Here is an 18,334-nt window from a genome sequence, read left to right as displayed (position 1 = left end):
CTTGTGCTGAAGGCCTTCCAACGGCCTCCTTTTGAACCTTTAAAAAAAAGCTTCATTAAAGGACATTATGTTGAAGACTGTGTTCTTGGTGGCAGTGGCTTCAGCCAGACGGGTGTCGGAGCTTCAGGCACTCTCGTGCAGAGATCCATTTCTCTGTTTTTTGGAGGCAGGTGTCAGTGAGGTCTGTACCGTCATTTCTTCCTAAGGTAGTCTCGCGTTTTCATATTAACCAAGAAGTGGTTTTGCCATCTTTTACAAAAGATTGTCAACGTTCAGGCTTTACGCTGTCTTGATAAGAGAGCGGTGCTCTGTTTGGAAGCGACTAATTCCTTTCGGAAGTTAGATCATTTGTCCTTTTTGCAGGATAGAAGAAAGGGAACATGACATCTAAGGCTACAGTTGCTCGAAGGCTTAAGGAGGCGATTGCGTCTGCTTACCTGTTGATGGGAAAGTCTTCCCCTCTTCATGTTCGAGCGCATTCAACTAGGGCTCAGGCTCCTTCCTTTGCAGAGTAGTTGGGTTCCAGTGGAGGTCATTTTGTAAGGCGGCGACTTAGTCTTCGTTGCACACTTTTGCGAAGCTTTACCGTAGTGATGTAGCGGTGCATCATGACGCGACTTTCCGGGCTTCGGTTTTATCTGCTGGGATTCTCAGGTCCCACCCTTGATGAGGATTGCTTTGGTACATCCCACAAGTCTCTGGATTGATCTGGGGACGGTATGGAAGGTAAAATTGTCTTACCTGATAATTTTCTTTCCATTAGTCCCTCAGATCAATCCAGAGGCCCTCCCTGGGTTTCGGCAGTTCTGCTCGGATTCATTATAATTCATTTTGATTCACTCGGCTCTGTTCACGTTTTTGTTAGAATGGTTATAGAGTTCATATGGGTTATATTTTCATTATATCTTTACAGCAGCTCAAAGTTTTCTTCCAAGTTTCCGCTGCTTTTGCAGAGGCAGGAGAGTGTTTATATAGTTTAATTGAAGTTTCTTACTGCTTTGGTATCGTTATACTGAAGTTAGATTGGCTGCACATACCCTCTTGTGGCAAACTTGGTGTTCTCTCTAACCTGCTAGAGGAGGGACATAGCCCACAAGTCTCTGGATTGATCTGAGGGACTAATGGAAAGAAAATTCAGGTAAGACATTTTACCATCTGCTGTGACTAAAGGTAAGAACCTAATTTTCTCTTGTACAAATACTGTTGCATGGAAATCCTTTTAAAACAGGAGGAAAAGACTGTTCATTGAGTAGCTCTGGAACTTGATGCTAGAGGGTAGCAGTTAACGTACCTGTTTATGGACTTTTCCAAACTCTTTTTTTTTTTTTTTTTTTTTTTTTTTTGTCTGCTATTGAGGTGGACGTGGGGGAAGCCACTACTTGTCTGTCATAATCAGTTTCTGCTTTCAGAACATTGGTTCACCCTCACAGACTGGTGACCAGGTTTTGCTTTGTTGGTGTCATATGTCTGCCCAGGCCCCTCTTTCTCCCTTTTTGGTTGGTGTTACCACTGGGTTGTAGCTTGGGACCAGGACCACCTTCCAAGGAACCCTGGACAGTAGGTGGACTCTTCCCTTCAAGGGCGGGGCTTAATTTACTTTGCAACTCTTGGTCCTCACCTATGCAGACTCTAGATCTTTGAGCATTCTGGGTTCGGTCTGTACCAGTCCTCGGGTCTGATATCCTTAGAGCTTCCGCTAAAGGAGTTTTGTTAGCGGTTTCAGCTCGACGCTTGATCTGGTTAACCCCTGTAGACAGTGCTTGTGGGACTGGTTCTTCTCTATTCCTGGTTTTTCCCTCTCTGCCACTACTCAATCTTTGGCCACTGGGGGTCTGGTGGACCTTAAGTCCTGGCACTCATTGGTGGGCCGTTGTGCTGCTTCTGCCCCTCAAGCATTAGCCTGCTTCAGGGGAGCCTCAGTTCTTGTGGGACTGGTCCTTCTCTATTCCTCGTTTTCCCTCCACCACTCTACTCCATCTCTGTGGGTCTGGGCTGGTTCTGCAAGTCCTGGCACTCAGAGGTGGGCCTTTGCTGCCTCCGCCTCAGTAACAACTATCCTGGCCTTTTTGTGCTTTTTTTTTTTTTTTTGTTTGTGTTGTAGGACATCCTAGGTAAGCACCTGTCCCTGAGTATATGTAGTTGTAGTGGGGGGTTTTATTTTATTTTTTTAAAGGTCCCAGGTGGCAGCATTAGCTTGCTTCAGGTTCGCATACAGAACACATCTCTTTGCCAGCCCATCCAGATGTAACTTGCTTCCTTTAGTAGGAGGGAATTGCTTGTGTCCTCACGAGGTGGCTTTCTCCTTGGAGTCATATCCTGTGAGCTTTAGAGCAAAGTTTAAAAGATCTTGCATTGTTATGCAGGGATCCCTTTCACTGCTTTAGAGGCAGGTGTGTGTATTTGGACAGTTTGGTTCCTTCTTTCCGAAGATTGTGTCCCGTTTTCACTTGAATTGCCCTCTTTCTGCAGGGAAGATTATCCAGCTGATTTCCTGCCCTGTGCTGCCTGAACATGTGGTATAGCCTTCTTTTCGTATTTGGAAGTTATCAACGACTACTATCATTAGCACTATCTTTTCCTGCTCTGTCAGAAGCAGGAAGGAGGAACTGACCTCTTAAGGCCATTTGGCCCACGTGTTGACAAAATTGCCTCCACTGCATGTGTGGGCACATTCTACTAGAGCGCAGGCAACTTCCTTCAGAGTTTCAATCTGTGTCTATTTGCCAGTCAGCCATTTGGTCTTCTGTCCATACCTTTTCAAAGCATTGGTCTAGATGTCCTGGCATGTGAGGATGCTGCCTTCAGGTCCTTGGTCTTGACGGCTATGTCCCACAAATCTCTGGATTGATCTGTGGGACAGTATGGAAGGAAAAAATAGTTCTTGTCTTAACCTTCTTTCCATTAGTACCAACAGATCAATCCAGAGTCCCACCCTTCTCTCTTAGTCCTCTATTCGCCTTCTCAGGCTGTTCTGTTCAGTGGCTGTGCTTTTTCGGTTAGTTTAAAAAAAAAAAAACCCCATAGCAGGTGTGGGAGTTTGAGGGTGCTGAAGGTTTCTTTCTAGACTCGGCAAAATTGCTTTGGTATCAACAATACTGAGGTAAAGGCTGCTGCACAGGACCATGTATAGAGCATCTGGACATTCTGTATCTTCACCTGCTGGTAGAGGGACATAACCAACAAGTCTCTGGATTGATCTGTTGGGACTAATGGAAAGAAACAAAATGATCAGGTAAGTAAAAATGAGAAATTAGTGAAGTACTTGCCCTAGCACTTTGAACACTGATTAAGACATGCCCCAGATCACAAGGGCCACAGTGGGGTTTGAATTGGGCTCTACTGGTTTAAAGCTCACTACCTGAACCATTGCAGCTAACAAGCAAATCCATCCTTGCTTTGGTTTGCATTTGGCTGCTTTTCTTTCTCTTTCTGTGCTTCTTTTTGAATTATACTCTGTCAAAACTACTGGTCTTTTGGAGATCTGAGACGAGACCAGATCTTTGAATGACCAGTAGTCATGGGAGTGGGAATACACTGCATGGCTCAAATCTCACTGATGCTACTCAAACTAACTCAACGGAGTTACTTTGTGCCACGTGGGCATAATTCACAGGTGCAATGAAGAAACTTTCCAGGTGTCATGGTGACATCAGGTCCTGGGTTTGTCAAACCTTGAGCTAAAGCCTACCATATTTTGAGGTTGCTTGTGTGCATGATTATTGGTCATATACCTTAGGTAGGTAATGACACGTGCCTGCTCTAAATCAAAGAACTTTGGGGTATGTAGCAATAAACTGAGCAATAGCTTTTGATTTTGTTGCTGGAAATCACTAGGCTGTATATACTTATTAGTCAAATTGAATTCAATATTACCACTTATCAAGGGTAATTGGTCCCCCTAGAAAAGAAAAAGATCAGTGAAGGGCAACATTAAGGACTGTCTTTTGTTTCCCCTTCTCTCAGCAATTAATTTCTAGCATGTGTGAATTGGACCTATAACCCATGTTTTAGTAGTCAAAAAAAACTTTTGGGCAGGTGATTAATTCTTGCTCTTTTTTTTTTTTTTTTTTTTAGGCTGATCAATTAACAGAGGAACAGATTGCAGGTAAACCTTATTTCATTACTTTCAAACAGCTAAAACTTTGCCCCTCCTAGCTTTCCAGCAGCAAGGGGAACCAAATTTGATATTTTTTCAACAATATAACTGGATACCTGAAATGTGCTGTAGGGTTGAAGCTTATAACCTCTGCTGGCAATGTTATATGTATAAAGAAGGTAAAGCCTTTTCCATTACTTTCTCACTATTCAATATGTCTGGGTGGTCATGTCCATCAATCAGCAGGTGGAGATAGAGTACAGAACTGAGCACCACTTTATAGCTCCCTGCTAGCAGCCCAGTTCCTCAGTATCTGCTATAACCAGCAGATGGATAGACAGACTGGTTGTGGTGCTGTACCCTGCCATTGCAGGAGGGTGGCTGTGGCTCTTGGCGCATGGACCCGGTGTGGTGAGTCTTGCCCAGTGTGTTGGTGCTGCAAACGGTAAAATTGTCTTACCTGATAATTTTCTTTCCATTAGTCCCTCAGATCAATCCAGAGACTTGTGGGTTATGTCCCTCCACTAGCAGGTTAGAGAGAACTCAGAAGTTTGCCACCAGAGGGCATGTGCAACCAGCCTAACTTCAGTATAAACAATACCAAAGCAGTAAGAAGCTTAAATTGAACCATAGTAAACTCTCCTGCCTCTCCAAAAGCAGCATAAACTTGGAAGAAATTCTCTGAGCTGCCATAAATCACAAGACGTAAACATATGTACACATTAATATCCTGTAACCGTCCAAATAAAAAACGTGAACAGAACCGATTGAACCAGACTGAAGCCTATCAGAAAATACGAGAGCGAATCCCAGGGAGGGCCTCTGGATTGATCTGAGACTAATGGAAAGAAAATTATCAGGTAAGACATAATTTTACCTTCCATAGCGTCCCCAGATCAATCCAGGGACTTGTGGGATGTACTAAAGCAATCCTCAAGGGTGGGACCGGACTACCCCGGCCGTCAAAACTGAAGCCCTGAAAATCACATCCTGACGTGCAGCGACATCAAGACAGTAATGCTTAGCGAATATATGCAGAGACGACCAAGTTGCCGCCTTACAAATGTCCTCCCACGGAACCAGACGGAACTCCGCAAAGGAAGTAGCCTGAGCTCTAGTGGAGTGCGCACGAACGTGAAGAGAAGACTTTCCCATCAAAAGGTAAGCCGATGTAATTGCCTCCGTAAGCCATTGAGCGGCCGTTGCCTTAGAGACCATGTTTCCTTTCTTATGTCCTGCAAACAGCACAAAGAGATGATCGGACTTCCAAAAAGAATGTCGCCTCCAAATAACAAGTAGAGACCTTCTAATGGCTAAACAACGCAGAGCTCGAAAGAAGTTGTCAAGTTAATCCTCTTGCTTGAAGGACGGTAAAACCACTTCTTGGTTAATGTGAAAACACGTGACTACCTTAGGAACAAAGGATGGAACCGTCCTAATTGACACGCCCACCTCCGAAAAGCGTAGAAAGGGATCTCTGCACGAAAGGGCCTGAAGCTCAGACACCTGTCTAGCGGAAGCCATTGCCACCAGAAAAGTCTTCAACATGGTATCCTTCAAAGATGCTTTACTCAGTGGCTCAAAAGGAGGCCGCTGCAAGGTCCCAAGGACAAGGTTCAAATACCAAACTGGCACCACTGGAACTCGGAGGTCTCATATGCCCTACCCCCCCCCCCCCCTCCCCGAAGAAATCTAACTACGTCCGGATGAGAAGCTAAGGAGTGCCTCCCCAAACAACCCCTAAAGCAGGCCAATGCCGCTACCTGAACCTTTAAAGTACTTAGCGATAGCGCCTTATCCATCCGCTCTTGCAAAAAGGCCGAAATGGACCTGAGAGGGGCTGATTGTGGAGAAATGCCAGACAAGGAGCAATAAGCAGCAAACATCCCCCAAACTCTAGCATACGCAGTCAAAGTAGAACGTTTGCGCGCCTGCAACATTGTCCCAATAACTCCTCGGATGTGACCTTTCAATAGCCAAGCCGTAAGCCCAAACGGACCGTGATCTTTCATGACTACTGGACCTTGACTCAGAAGGTCTGGCAAGTGAGACAGATGGAATGGCTCGTCGATGAGAAGACAAATCAAGTCCACTTACCAAGGCCGCCTGGGCCAGTTTGGCGCAGTGAGAATCACCAGACCCAGATGACGAGAGACTTTGCCCATCATCCGACCAACCATTGGCCACGGAGGGAAGACGTACATCAGATCCATCGGCCACGGCTGAAGAAGCGCGTCTCTCCTTTGGACCTGAACTCCCTGCCCCTGCTGAAGAACCGAGGCACTTTGGAATTGGAGAAGCGAGCCATCAGATCTACCACCGGTCCCACCCCCCCCCCAACACCCAACGGTCCAAAATCTGCTGGAAGGCCACCACAGAGAGCTCCCACTCCCCGGCATCCAAGCGATTCCGACCTGAGGACGTCGGCCTGGACATTTAGGACTCCCGCTACGTGAGCAGCCGACAACAGAACTAGACGCTTCTCTGCCCAAAGGCAAAGGGCAGACGCCTCGTCTGCCAGAGGAGCACTCTTGAGTTCCCTCCTGCTACTGCTGTTGCATTTGTCACAACTCGAACCGGCTGATCCCGCAGCAACATCTCGAAGGCTAGGAGAGCCAACCGGATTGCTTGAAGCTCCAGAAATTTGATATGCAACCTGGACTCGAGTCCAAATCCCCTGAGCTGAGTGCCCAAGACAATGAGCCCCCCCCCCCCCCCCAACCCAGCAGACTGGCATCTGTCGTCACCACATGCCATTCCGGCATGGCCAGAGGCATGACTTGAAGCAAATTCTCCGATTGGAGCCACCAACGGAGAGCAAAACGTGCTCGCGGTGTCCAGGGAAAGCGAATCGCAGAGTCTGTGGAAAGCGGAGACCAGCGGCTGAGTAGATGGGACGCATGCGACTTCTGGCCCTTGGGACTACCTCTATCGTCGCCGCCATGGACCCCAGCATCTGGACAGTCCCACACCTTTGGTGCCGGCGTCTGAAGAATGGAAGAAATTTGCTCCATCAGCTTCGATCGTCGCTGCTCCGAAAGAAACTCTGCCCTGACGGGTATCCAGTCGAACCCCCAGGTACTCCAGAGTTTGAGTTGGGGACGAGAGGACTTTTTTTTTTTTTTTTTTTTTTTTTTTTTATCACCCAACCCAGTCACTAAAGGAGATCCATCACGCCTGAGTCGCCTGTACACATTCTGCGTGAGATGGAACGCGGATGAACCTGTATTCCTCTGGTCCGCAGAAAGGCCGCCACTACCACCATTACCTTGGAGAATGTGCATGGCGCCGTGGCCAGACCAAAGGGCATAGCTCTGAATTGGAAATGCTGCCCCAACACCACAAAACGCAGGAATCTTTGAGGGGGCCAGATGGGAATGTGCAAGTAGGCTTCCTTTTAGATCGAAGGCTGCCAAGAATTCTCCCGGCTGAACCACCGCCAACACTGAAGCATTTCCATCCAGAAATGACGCACAGCAAGAGCCCTGTTGACCGCCTTGAGATCTAACACTGGATGAAAGGCCCCTCCTTTCTTTGTAACTACATAGTAAATAGAGTAGCGACCCCGACCGACGTCAACCGCAGGCACCGGGACAACTGCCTCCAGACGGAGTAACTGTCAAGTGTCCCGCAGTGCTGCACTCTTTTTAGGGCAGACTTGCAAGGAGACTCAAACTGTCTCCCAAAGGACGAGCAAATTCCAGCTTGTAGCCCTCTCAACACCCATTTGTCTGTAGTCACCCTGGCCCATTCCTCCCTGAACTGTCCCCCTATCGGGAGAGAGGACTGGACCAGGGCTCCATCATTGTGTACCTCTGCCGCCTGGCTGACCTAGGGAAGCCGAGGGAGGAAGTCTGCGCTCCTGACAAAAGGACTGCTGTTTCTGACTAAACTGGGACTTTTGAAAACCTCAGACTCTCCCGGGTCTATACCACTTTGCCTCTAAAGCGAGGGCGAAACGATTTCAACTGGGACTTAGATCTGTCCTCCGGCCAACTACCTTTGGAGTCTCCAAGATCCTTAAGTCTGAGCCAGTTCCTGACCAAACAAGAGTTTCCCCCTAAAGGGCAACTGAGCCAACCTTGACTTAGAAGGCAGATCAGCAGACCAATGTCTTAACCAAATCTACTACTACTACTTGACATTTCTAAAGCGCTATTAGGGTTATGCAGTGCTGTACAATTTAACATAGGACAGATCTGAAGGGGTGATGGCCTCTTCATGGAGGGGCCCTGGATCAGGGCCTGCCTTTCCCTCTTCTGCTCCACCAGGCCCATTTGCTGAAGCAAGGGATCTCTCCTGCAGCAGGCCCGGCATCTCTGGTCGGAGCAGGGGTGGGGCTATCCCCACCAGCTCCCAAAAGATTGCAGACTGATCTGGCAGATGACCCTGTAGAGACTCTCTCTGGTTTCGGTTCAGCTTGCTTCAGTTGGAGATTGCAGCTGTCTGTTCGGAGGGACCCTTACTGTCGGAGCCTTTGGAGGAAGGTGAACTTCTCCAGGGGATGACTGGGTGCAGGAGGCATTAGGCTCCTTGATTTGAGGCTCTGGTGGCATTGTCCATAGAGAAACACTTGTGTGTGCAGCAGATAGTCGGGCAGCTAGACTTAAAGACCTCTGGGGTGGGGGAGGAGGTGCGGCTGTCCAGTGCATTACCCCATTCGATTGGAGCATGCCCGACATGAGCCTGAAAGTAGGGCGGGCCATGGCCTGTCTATCCTTTAGTGCTAGAAGAGAAGTTTGCATTGCCTACAAGGACTTGACAGTAGTCACCAAGAAGACTATCTTGCTGGTTGAGGGCAGCATTCCCTTGAAGGACCTGCAAGATAGGAAGCTGGAGCACGCTTTAAAGCAAGCCTTTGAGGTGGCTGCTCTGGGGCTGCAGGCATCTAGTTGTAGCTCTTTTGTCGCTCGGGTCTGTTTGCAGTGGCACCAACAGTCTGTTCCTGGGGCAGTGCCCGGATGGCGGTGGGCTTATCTGGCAGGTGCTATGTGATGACATCCTTCGAGAAGGAATGTTCCTTATCAGCAGCAGATGAATCCATTACGAATGGGTTGTGTCCACCTACCAGCAGGGGGGCGATAGAGAATACTGAGGCAGATGGAGCTAGCCGTCCAGGAGGCACTATGGTTTTCAGTGTTCTCTATCTCCCAGCAGGGTTGGACACAGCTTATTCCCTTTCCCTGCCTTACCCTTCCCCCTATGTGGATGCAGGCATATAGGTTTACCCTGTCTCTGCCTTTCCCACTCTTCTATGTGGATGCAGGCACATTGGTTCGTCCTTTCCCTGCCTTTCCCACCCTTCTGGACATCCGAGTGCCTCTGTAGCTGTTACCTCTAACTTTCCTTGCAGCGTTTAAAAAAAAAAAAAAAAAAAAAACCCCACGACGCGCTTTTTAGCGCTGCGGTTCTGAGGCTTCCTTCTGTCTGTGCAGCGTGACCAGAGCTCTGGGACTCGGTCTGTTGAGGTAAGAGCGTCTTGTAGTTGCTCCAGGGAGGGCCCGTGATCAGGGCGTTCTTGGCTCAGATCTGCCATTTTGAAATTTTCCACCGTTTTCGGCAATGGCTGCGGAGGTTAAGCGCAGATCAGCGGCGGGGCTCTGTAAATCGTGCTCTTCACACGTCAAGGCCGGCACGAGCATGGCGAGCAATGTCTTCCCGCTGGGTGGAGCTGGCAGCAGGCGCCATCTTGGATGCGCCGCATGGTCCGACCTCCGCAGGAGCAGAGGGGTCTGAGGCCGGAAGGGAGTCTCGGATGGAGGCTACCAGAGGAGCTGCTTGCCCCGGATTGGAACCGGGAGACCAGGGTGAGCCTTTCTCCCCTGAGTTGGTGTTGCTTTTACATAAAGCGTTCATGTTAGAGGGCTCTGCCGCAGGTGTCTGACTCTGCATTGCTACCTGGTTCCTTTCCGGTGGAGACCGGGCCGGGATTGCCATCAGGGTTTTTTCCCCCAGACAGTTGGCCGCAAGACAAGCGCAGAAGGGTAAATTCCCCTTCAGAGTGCCCCCCCCCCCCCCCCCCGTGGTCGGGCTGTGGGGATTCTGAGGGGTCTGGCAGGCCTTCGTGGTCTGAGGAGCCAGAGGAAGGTGCCGGATTGCCACTGGATCCAGATGATACCACCGCGGTTAGGATTTTCCACCAAGGGGGGCTGCCAGCACTTATTTCTGACGCCTTGCAGGCCCTCTCTATTGAAGATCCTGCTCTTGGCAAGGCCTCCTCTGGTAATCCGAGGATGGCAAGTACTAAGAAGCCTGCTCGAGCCTTTCCTTTGCATGACTCCATCCAAGAGCTTATTTCGGCTCAACGGGTGGACCCCGAGGGGCCTTTGAAATTTGCCAGGGCAATGGGGCACTTATATCCTCTTAGTGAGGAGCGCTTGGCCGTGCCTAAAGTAGATGCCCTAGTCATGGCTGTGATGAAAAAGACTACTCTCCCAGTAGAGGGAGGGGTCGCCCTGAAGGGCATGCAGGACCGACGGCTGGAATCAGCAATGAAACGTTACTTTGAAATTTCAGGCCTAGCCTTACGGATCTGTGTGCATTTGTTATGCTGCTCGAGCCTGCCTCGCTTGGTTGCAACATAGTAACATAGTAGATGACAGCAGAAAAAGACCTGCACGGTCCATGTCTGCCCAACAAGATAACTCATCTGCTACGTTTTGTGTATACCCTACCCTACTTTGATTTGTACCTGTGCTCTTCAGGGCACAGACCGTATGTCTGCCCAGCACTATCCCTGCCTCCCAACCACCAGCCTCGCCTCCCGATCTTGACTAAGCTCCTGAGGATCCATTCCTTCAGCACAGGATTCCTTTATGCTTATCCCACGCATGTTTGAATTCTGTTACCGTTTTTCATGTCCACCACCTCCCGCTGGAGAGCATTCCAAGCATCCACTCTCCGTGAAAAAATACTTCCTGACATTTTTCTTGTCTGTCCCCCTTCAATCTCATTTCATGTCCTCTCGTTCTACCATCTTCCCATCTCCGGTGGTGTTAGGGTAACAGGCAGTGGAACAGCCCAGGGATGGAGCAGAGCCCCTTGAGGAGGTGGCACCGTGGATGGAGTCGGCCTTGTCATTTTTGGCTGATGCCCTCTATGATCTGGTCAGAGCTTCGGCTAAACAGATGGCTGTGGTGGTGGCCGCTCGCAGCCTTCTATGGCTACGGCATTGGGTGGCTGACATGGCCTCTAAGCAAAGGTTGGCGAAGTTGCCCTTCCAGGGCCTTCTATTTGGTGAGGAGTTGGAGAAAATTGTCAAGGGCCTGGGGGAAACTAAACCCCAGCAGTTACCTGAGGATAGGCCGCAGCCTTCTTCCAAGGGTCAGGCTGTTCCCTCCTCTTCCAGACATCGCTTTCGTGAAGCTAGAAGGTACCGCCTGGGGCGTTCTGGGGTTTACTTTGCGTGCCTGTTTTCAGCAGAGGAACTCCTTTCGCTCGCACAAACGCTCCGCAGCGGTCGGTTCAAGGTGTGGGAGTTCATGGGCGACCCTCTGTGATGGTGCGCCGGCCCACTCCTCGATTCCTGCAGTTGGACGTCTTTCCCTCTTTCTCAGAGTGGGTAAAGATTACCTCAGATCAGTGGGTTTTGGACCTGATCAGAGACGGCTACAGATTGGAATTTACCGCCCTGGTGAGAGATGTGTATTGGGAGTCCCGATGCGGCACTGCTGTCAAACGGGCGGTGGTAGAGACCTTTCAAGGCTTTTGTTGCACCTGGGAGCGGTGATCCCCGTGCTTCCTGCCGGACGCGGTCGTTACTCCATTTATTTTGTGGGGCTGTGAAAAGGCGGGTCTTTTGGCCCATTCTCGACTTGAAGAAAGTCAACGAGTCATTAAGTGCGGCATTTCCACATGGAAACCCTGCACTCCGTCATTGCGGCGGTTCAGCCAGGAGAGTTTCTCATGTCTCTGGACCTGAAAGAAGCTTACTTGCACATCCCTATTTGGCCCCCGCACCAATGGTTTCTCCAGTTTGTGGTGTTGGGAAAACACTTTCAGTTTCGGGCCTTGCCTTTTGGCCTCGCCACAGCTCTCGGAACCTTTTCCAAGGTAAGGGTGGTAGTAGCTGCCTTTCTCAGGCGAGAGGGTATCTGGGTTCACCCATACCTCCTGCTCATCAGAGCGTACTCTGCAGAAGAATCATCATGTCACAGCCAGAGTGATCTCAGTACTGCAATCTCTGGGCTGGGTCGTCAATATACCCAAAAGTCACCTGACCCCCTCTCAATCTCTAGAGTATTTGGGGGTTTGGTTAGACACTGCCTCGGGGTTGGTTTTTTTACCAGAGCAAAGGAGGTGCAAGCTTCAGACCCAGGTCCGTCTGCTCCCAAGGATGCCTCTCCTGTGAGCTTGGGACATTGTCCAGCTGTTGGGGTCGATGACGGCCACCCGAGAAGTGGTGCCTTGGGCGAGAGCGCTCACGAGACCGCTGCGGTGTTCCCTGCTACAACGTTGGTCTCCCATTTCCCAGGATCATCAGTTCAGACTCAGTTGGCTCCCTGCGGCCTGACTCAGCATGGAGTGGTGGCTCTCAGACAGCAAGCTGCAGTGAGGAATGCTGTTAGCACTCCCCAACTGGTGCCTGGTGGTAACCGATGCCATCCTGAAGGGCTGGGGAGCTCATTGCCAGGAGAGGCATGCCCAGGGTCTGTGGACACTCGAAGAAGAATCGAAGTGGTCCATCAATTGCTTGGAGTTAAAAGCAATTTTCCAGGCGTTGCTGGCCTTTCAATTGACCTTGGAGGGATTGGCTGTCAGTGCTGTCGGACAATATGACGGCAGTGGCCTACATAAATCAAGGCGGAACACAGTGCAGAGCACTGGCCGTGCAGGCCACTCAGATTTGCGACTGGGCCGATCTGCATCTACAGTTCCTGTCATCAGCTCATATTGCAGGTCAGAGCAACGTGCAAGCTGATTATCTAAGCAGACACCACATTGACCCAGCAGAGTGGGAGTTGGCAGACGAAGTGTTCCTTCAACTCTGTGCTAAATGGGGAACACCCGTAGCAGATCTGATGGCGTCAAGCACAAATGCCAAAGTCCCGTGCTTTTACAGCAGACTGAGAGATCCTCGCTTGGCGGGGTTGGATGCCTTGGCTCAACCCTGGCATCTGGGCCTCCTATATGTGTTCCCGCCTTGGCCCTTGATAGGGTGAGTACTCCTGCGAATTCGGCTGCACCAGGGAGTTGTGATTCTCATTGCCCTGGATTAGGCCAGTTGGCTGTGGTATGCGGACCTCCGGTGGATGCTGGTGGAGGCTCCTCTTCCTTTGCCTCTGGTACCGAACCTGTTGACGCAGGGCCTGGTAACCATGGAGGATCCCTGCCGCTTTGGTCTTACGGCATAGCAATTGAGAGACGTGAGCTATTCTAACAAGGTCATCTCCACTCTTGCATATGCCTGGATTTGGCGCCAGTTTGAGGCCTGGTGTGTTCCAAAGGTGATCACACCCATGCGGGCTTCTGTCTCGCCGATTCTTGACTTTTTGCAGGATGGTGTACAAAAAGGCCTATAATTCCCTGCGGGTGCAAGTGGCAGCATTGGCATGCTTTCGAGGGAAGGTTGCTGGCCTCTCCTTGTCTGCGCATCCAGACATTGCCCGGTTTCTTAGAGGGGTGCTTCGGCTCCGTCGTCCCGTGCGGTCACCTTGTCCGGCTTGGAACCTGGGGCCGGTATTGAAGGCTCTGCAGGGTTCGTCCTTCGAGCCACTGTGGCAGGCTTCGGAGAAGGATATGACTTTAAAGGCAATCTTCTTGGTGGCCATCACATCGGCGAGACGAGTGCCTGAGCTCCAGGCACTGTCCTGTCGAGACCCATTTCTGCAATTTTCGGAGTCCGGCGTAAACGGTACGTACTGTGCCTTCCTACCTGCCTAAGGTGGTTTCAGCGTTTCACCTAAACCAGCCTATTTTTCTGTCCTTCTTTTCTAGGGAGGAGTTTCCAGAATCCTTTGGCCAGTTGCACCTTTTGGATGTGCGCAGGACTCTGTTGCAGTACCTGCGAATGACTGTTTTCAGGACCTCTGATCACCTTTTTGTATTGTTGTCAGGTCCTCGCAGAGGGTCTCCAACGTCTAAAGCCACTATAGCCCATTGGATTAAGGAAGCCATTTTTTCTGTTATCTGGCCGGCCTCTGCCTGATGCCTTTAAGGCACATTCCACAGGAGCGATTTCCTCCTCTTGTGCTGAGACGGGAGCACTCTCTCTTCAAGAGATATGTAGTGCAGCTACTTGGGCTTCTAAGCTCTCTTTTGCCCGTCATTACAGGCTGGATGTGGCTGCCAGGAGGGACGTGCTTTTTGGAGCACAAGTGCTTGCGCGTGGTGTGGCTTGTTCCCGCCCTATCTAGGGATTGCTTTGATGCATCCCATTCGTAATGGATTCATCTGCTGCTGATGACAAGGAAGGGGAAACTAGGTTCTTACCTTGGTAATTTTCTTTCCTTTAGTCACAGCAGATGAATCCATGATCCCTCCATGATTGACTGTTTTGTGTTCAGTTTTTCCTGCAGACATGTTCCCTCATTGGGAGAAGTTGGAAAACAGTCTTCAGGATTTCTGTTGTACTACAGGAGGTTGAGTTCGTCCCTCCTTTGTGGTGGTGCTCCTGTTCTGGGGCATTCGTCGCTATGAGGAAAGTTCATGTTATGCTACTTTGCGGTCTAACACTGCTTTGGAAGCTTCAAATACTGAGAAGCAGGTAGAGCTAGCCGTCCTAGTGGCACTATGGTTTTCGGTGTTCTCTATCTCCCCCTGCTGGTAGGTGGACACAACCCATTCGTAATGAATTCATCTGCTGTGACTAAAAAGAAAATTACCAAGGTAAGAACCTAATTTTCCCTCATAGCGATCACCACAAGGCATCAGCTCTGGCTGAGGGCTTGGGCAGCAGATGCCACCTCCAAGGCCTGCTTGGTCAAGTTACCCTTTCAAGGTAAATTTTCTGGGGATGACCTCAGCAATTTGGTTTAGGGACCTGGCTTGCCCTGCGGACTTGGCACATGCCTGGTTTTATGACAGCAAGCAATATAGGCCTGGTTGTCTGACCTTTATAGGCAGAGGTTGCATTTTCAGTCCTGGTAGCCTTCCTTTCAGGGGGACAGGAAACTGGCAGGGCAGTTGGGGGTGAGCAACTGCTGCCAGACCAACCCCCACCCATCTGGGCCGATTAAGGGACACTTTCAGGCATTTTTGGGACAAGTGGGCCACAATCAGACCAACAGGTATTCTGGTGATGGCTAGAGTTCTCCCACCCAGTCATTCCTTTCCTTACGGTCTCCTTGTTGGGAGACTGCTCGGCCAGCATGGTAGAGGCATTGCTAGCCCTTCAGGCCACTTCTCTCTGTTGATTCCAGCCTGGGTTGGTATTCAATCTGTTTTGTGGTGCTAAAGAAGGAAGGAAACTGACTCCTGGATCTCAAAGGGTCAACAGGCATCTGCAAATGGCCTATTTTCAGACAGAAACCCTGAGATCTTTGATCACATCCATTCGAGAGAGTTTCTCACCACTCTCCTTACTATAAATCACTTCTATAACACTACCAGTCGTATGCAGCGCTTCTGTGTCCACTATTTCCCGATGGCTTAAGGAAATGGTTGCTTCAGCTTACCTTTCTGGAAAATCCGTTCCGGAAGGCGTTGAGGCGCATTCTACCAGAGGACAAGTGACTTGTGGGTGAAATGCTGTCTCGTGCCTCCTGAGGACATTTGTAGGGCGGCAACTTGGTCTTCGCAAAAAAACACAACCAAGATGATGATCTACTCAATGTGGAAACTGAAGAGTCAACCTTTCTTCCCAAGGAACGTCTTCCACAATCTGGTACAATCAATGGTAAGTCATCTAGACCACTGCAACGCACTCTACGCTGGCTGCAAAGAGCAAATAATCAAACTTCAGACAGCTCAGAACACTGCAGCTAGACTCGTATTCGGTAAAACAAAATACGAAAGTGCTAACCCCCTGCAAGAAGCTACACTGGCTCCCACTTAAAGAACACGTCATGTTCAACGTGTGCACCCTAGTTCACAAAATCATTTACGGAGACGCCCAAGCCTACATGTCAGACATGATAGATTTACCACCCAGAAATGCTAAAAAATCATCCCGAACATTCCTTAATCTTCACTTCCCCAATTGCAAAGGTCTAAAATACAAACTAACACATGCGTCAACATTTTCCTTCCTAACCACAATCTATGAGCAAACTAACTTCCGTAAACTACTGAAGACCCATCTCTTTAACAAAGCATACCACAAAGATTAAAAAATGTGAACTCCTTTACAGATATCCAGAACTGTCTATCACACTTGCTTGTTAAACTATCATGCCTTATCATTATCATGTTACCAAAATCCTTCTGTAATACTAAATGTACATTATATACCTTCACCATTCATGATGTATTGTAAGCCACATTGAACCTGCAAATAGGTGGGAAAATGTGGGATACAAATGCAACAAATAAAAAAATATATTTCTGGGGTTATGTGGTTATGGGGACACTATTTTCTTTGGCACGTACCCTGTGTTGGCAAGGTGCCGGTGGCTGCTCAGGCTTTCGGGTGCACAGATGGTTCTTTGGCTTCTTTCTGCTTTGGTACTTAAGTTACTGGATCTTTCTCGGGCTGGCAAGGGCTCTTATTGGCTCTCTAGAGTCAGTTATTTTCTCAGTCTCCACCTGCTGGAAGGCGTGCACAACCCATCAGTCACATTCTGGGCCGGGCCGGAGGGACTAAAGGAAAGCAAATTAGCAGGTAAGGTCTAATGTCTCCTTTTGCCATAACAAATGGAAAGCATTTTATACCTGAAGTGATTGGTGCTTAGATGTACATTCTGGGGGCCTTCCACTGTTTTGGAAAGATCCAGTATGGCTTTGCCAAAAAGCACAGCAACACTTATCAGTGTCACTAGAAGAGGCTTCTCTCCATTCTGCTGGTTGGAGGGGATAACAAAACACTTGTGTTAAGATGGTACAGCCTGACTAAAAAAAAAAAAAAACAGGTGTGACTTAAATTACACCTTCAGAAGGCATACTTTACAATAAGTGTATGTAATACATTGCTGGATATTGAGGCTGTGGGCATCATGCTCTTCAATTATAATTTAAACTTGCAACCAATTTTGCCAGAACTCCCTTTAAGTGTGGGATACTGTCCCATTAAGAAATTTATATAATTAACCCTCTTCTTTTCAGAATTCAAAGAAGCATTTTCACTATTTGACAAGGATGGAGATGGCACAATCACAACAAAAGAGCTGGGAACTGTAATGAGGTCACTGGGGCAGAACCCAACAGAAGCTGAGCTGCAGGATATGATAAACGAAGTAGATGCTGATGGTAAGGAGTGTGTAGGGGGGGGGGGGAGGGGGAGACCACTTTCATTCTAAACATTTCACTGCAAATCTCTTCTAGGCAATGGCACAATTGATTTTCCTGAATTTCTAACAATGATGGCAAGAAAAATGAAAGACACAGACAGTGAAGAAGAGATTAGAGAAGCTTTTCGTGTATTTGATAAGGTATGGATTTACTGGTTGGAGGGGTTGTCTTGAACATAAAACAGCAGAGAAAAATATCACATAAAATATTTAGATGGCTTCAATTTTGATATCATTGCTTTAGAAGTATAACTTCTGTAGAAAATGAGTATCAAAACTACTTAAAAGGTCAAGTGGCACATGTCACATTTGGCTTAACTGAATCATAGTTTGCAAGTGTTTGGGGTTTTTAAGCAGGGATCTTTAAACTACACTGAGTAGTTTAAAGCATGGAAAACTGACTTAGAAATGATTTGTAGTAGTAGTAAATTACATGTGGCCATCCTTTATGCTACAGAATGTAAATGAAGTTACCTGAAAGTTCTGTTTTCATCTGGTCATTTTAACTTAAATTCCAATATTTCTATTCCACTTAACCTCCAGGTTCAAAGTAGATTACAACATAAAAGAAACCCAAAATATACAACTCGTAATCATAAGCAATAAGAAACATATTTCCTTAGCAGCAGATGAATCTAGAGACATGTTAGACCATCTACCAGCAGGTCAAGATAGAAGCAGAGCTGAACTCTACCTTTATAGGACTGTAATCTCCTTGGTCAGCCAGTATTATGCTATCTCCAACAAGTGGACAGTCTCCAGTTCCTGGTTTCATCTGCTTGTGGCTCCTGTTCTAGGCTTCCTAGTCCTGAGGAGCAGAGGGTTGTTAGGCGTCTCTTGGTGCCTACTGTTG

The 18,334-nt window shown here is 48.7% G+C and overlaps 1 protein-coding gene across 1 annotated transcript in view; it reads left to right on the top strand.

Moving 5' to 3' along the window:
• The window catches only part of CALM2 (calmodulin 2), a 77,424-nt gene that overhangs the window by 31,600 nt on the left and 27,490 nt on the right, over positions 1-18,334 (top strand). Inside the window, exons 2-4 of the mRNA XM_030195821.1 lie at positions 4,075-4,105; positions 17,297-17,440; positions 17,516-17,622. Of these exons, the coding sequence (XP_030051681.1) occupies positions 4,075-4,105; positions 17,297-17,440; positions 17,516-17,622 (282 nt within the window). The remainder of the gene's footprint in view (positions 1-4,074; positions 4,106-17,296; positions 17,441-17,515; positions 17,623-18,334) is intronic.

This window comes from Microcaecilia unicolor, chromosome 3 (genome assembly GCF_901765095.1).
Source record: "Microcaecilia unicolor chromosome 3, aMicUni1.1, whole genome shotgun sequence".
Taxonomy (NCBI): domain Eukaryota; kingdom Metazoa; phylum Chordata; class Amphibia; order Gymnophiona; family Siphonopidae; genus Microcaecilia; species Microcaecilia unicolor.
The sequence above is the reverse complement of the archived record's forward strand: the minus strand, read 5'-3'. Positions and strand labels throughout refer to the sequence as shown.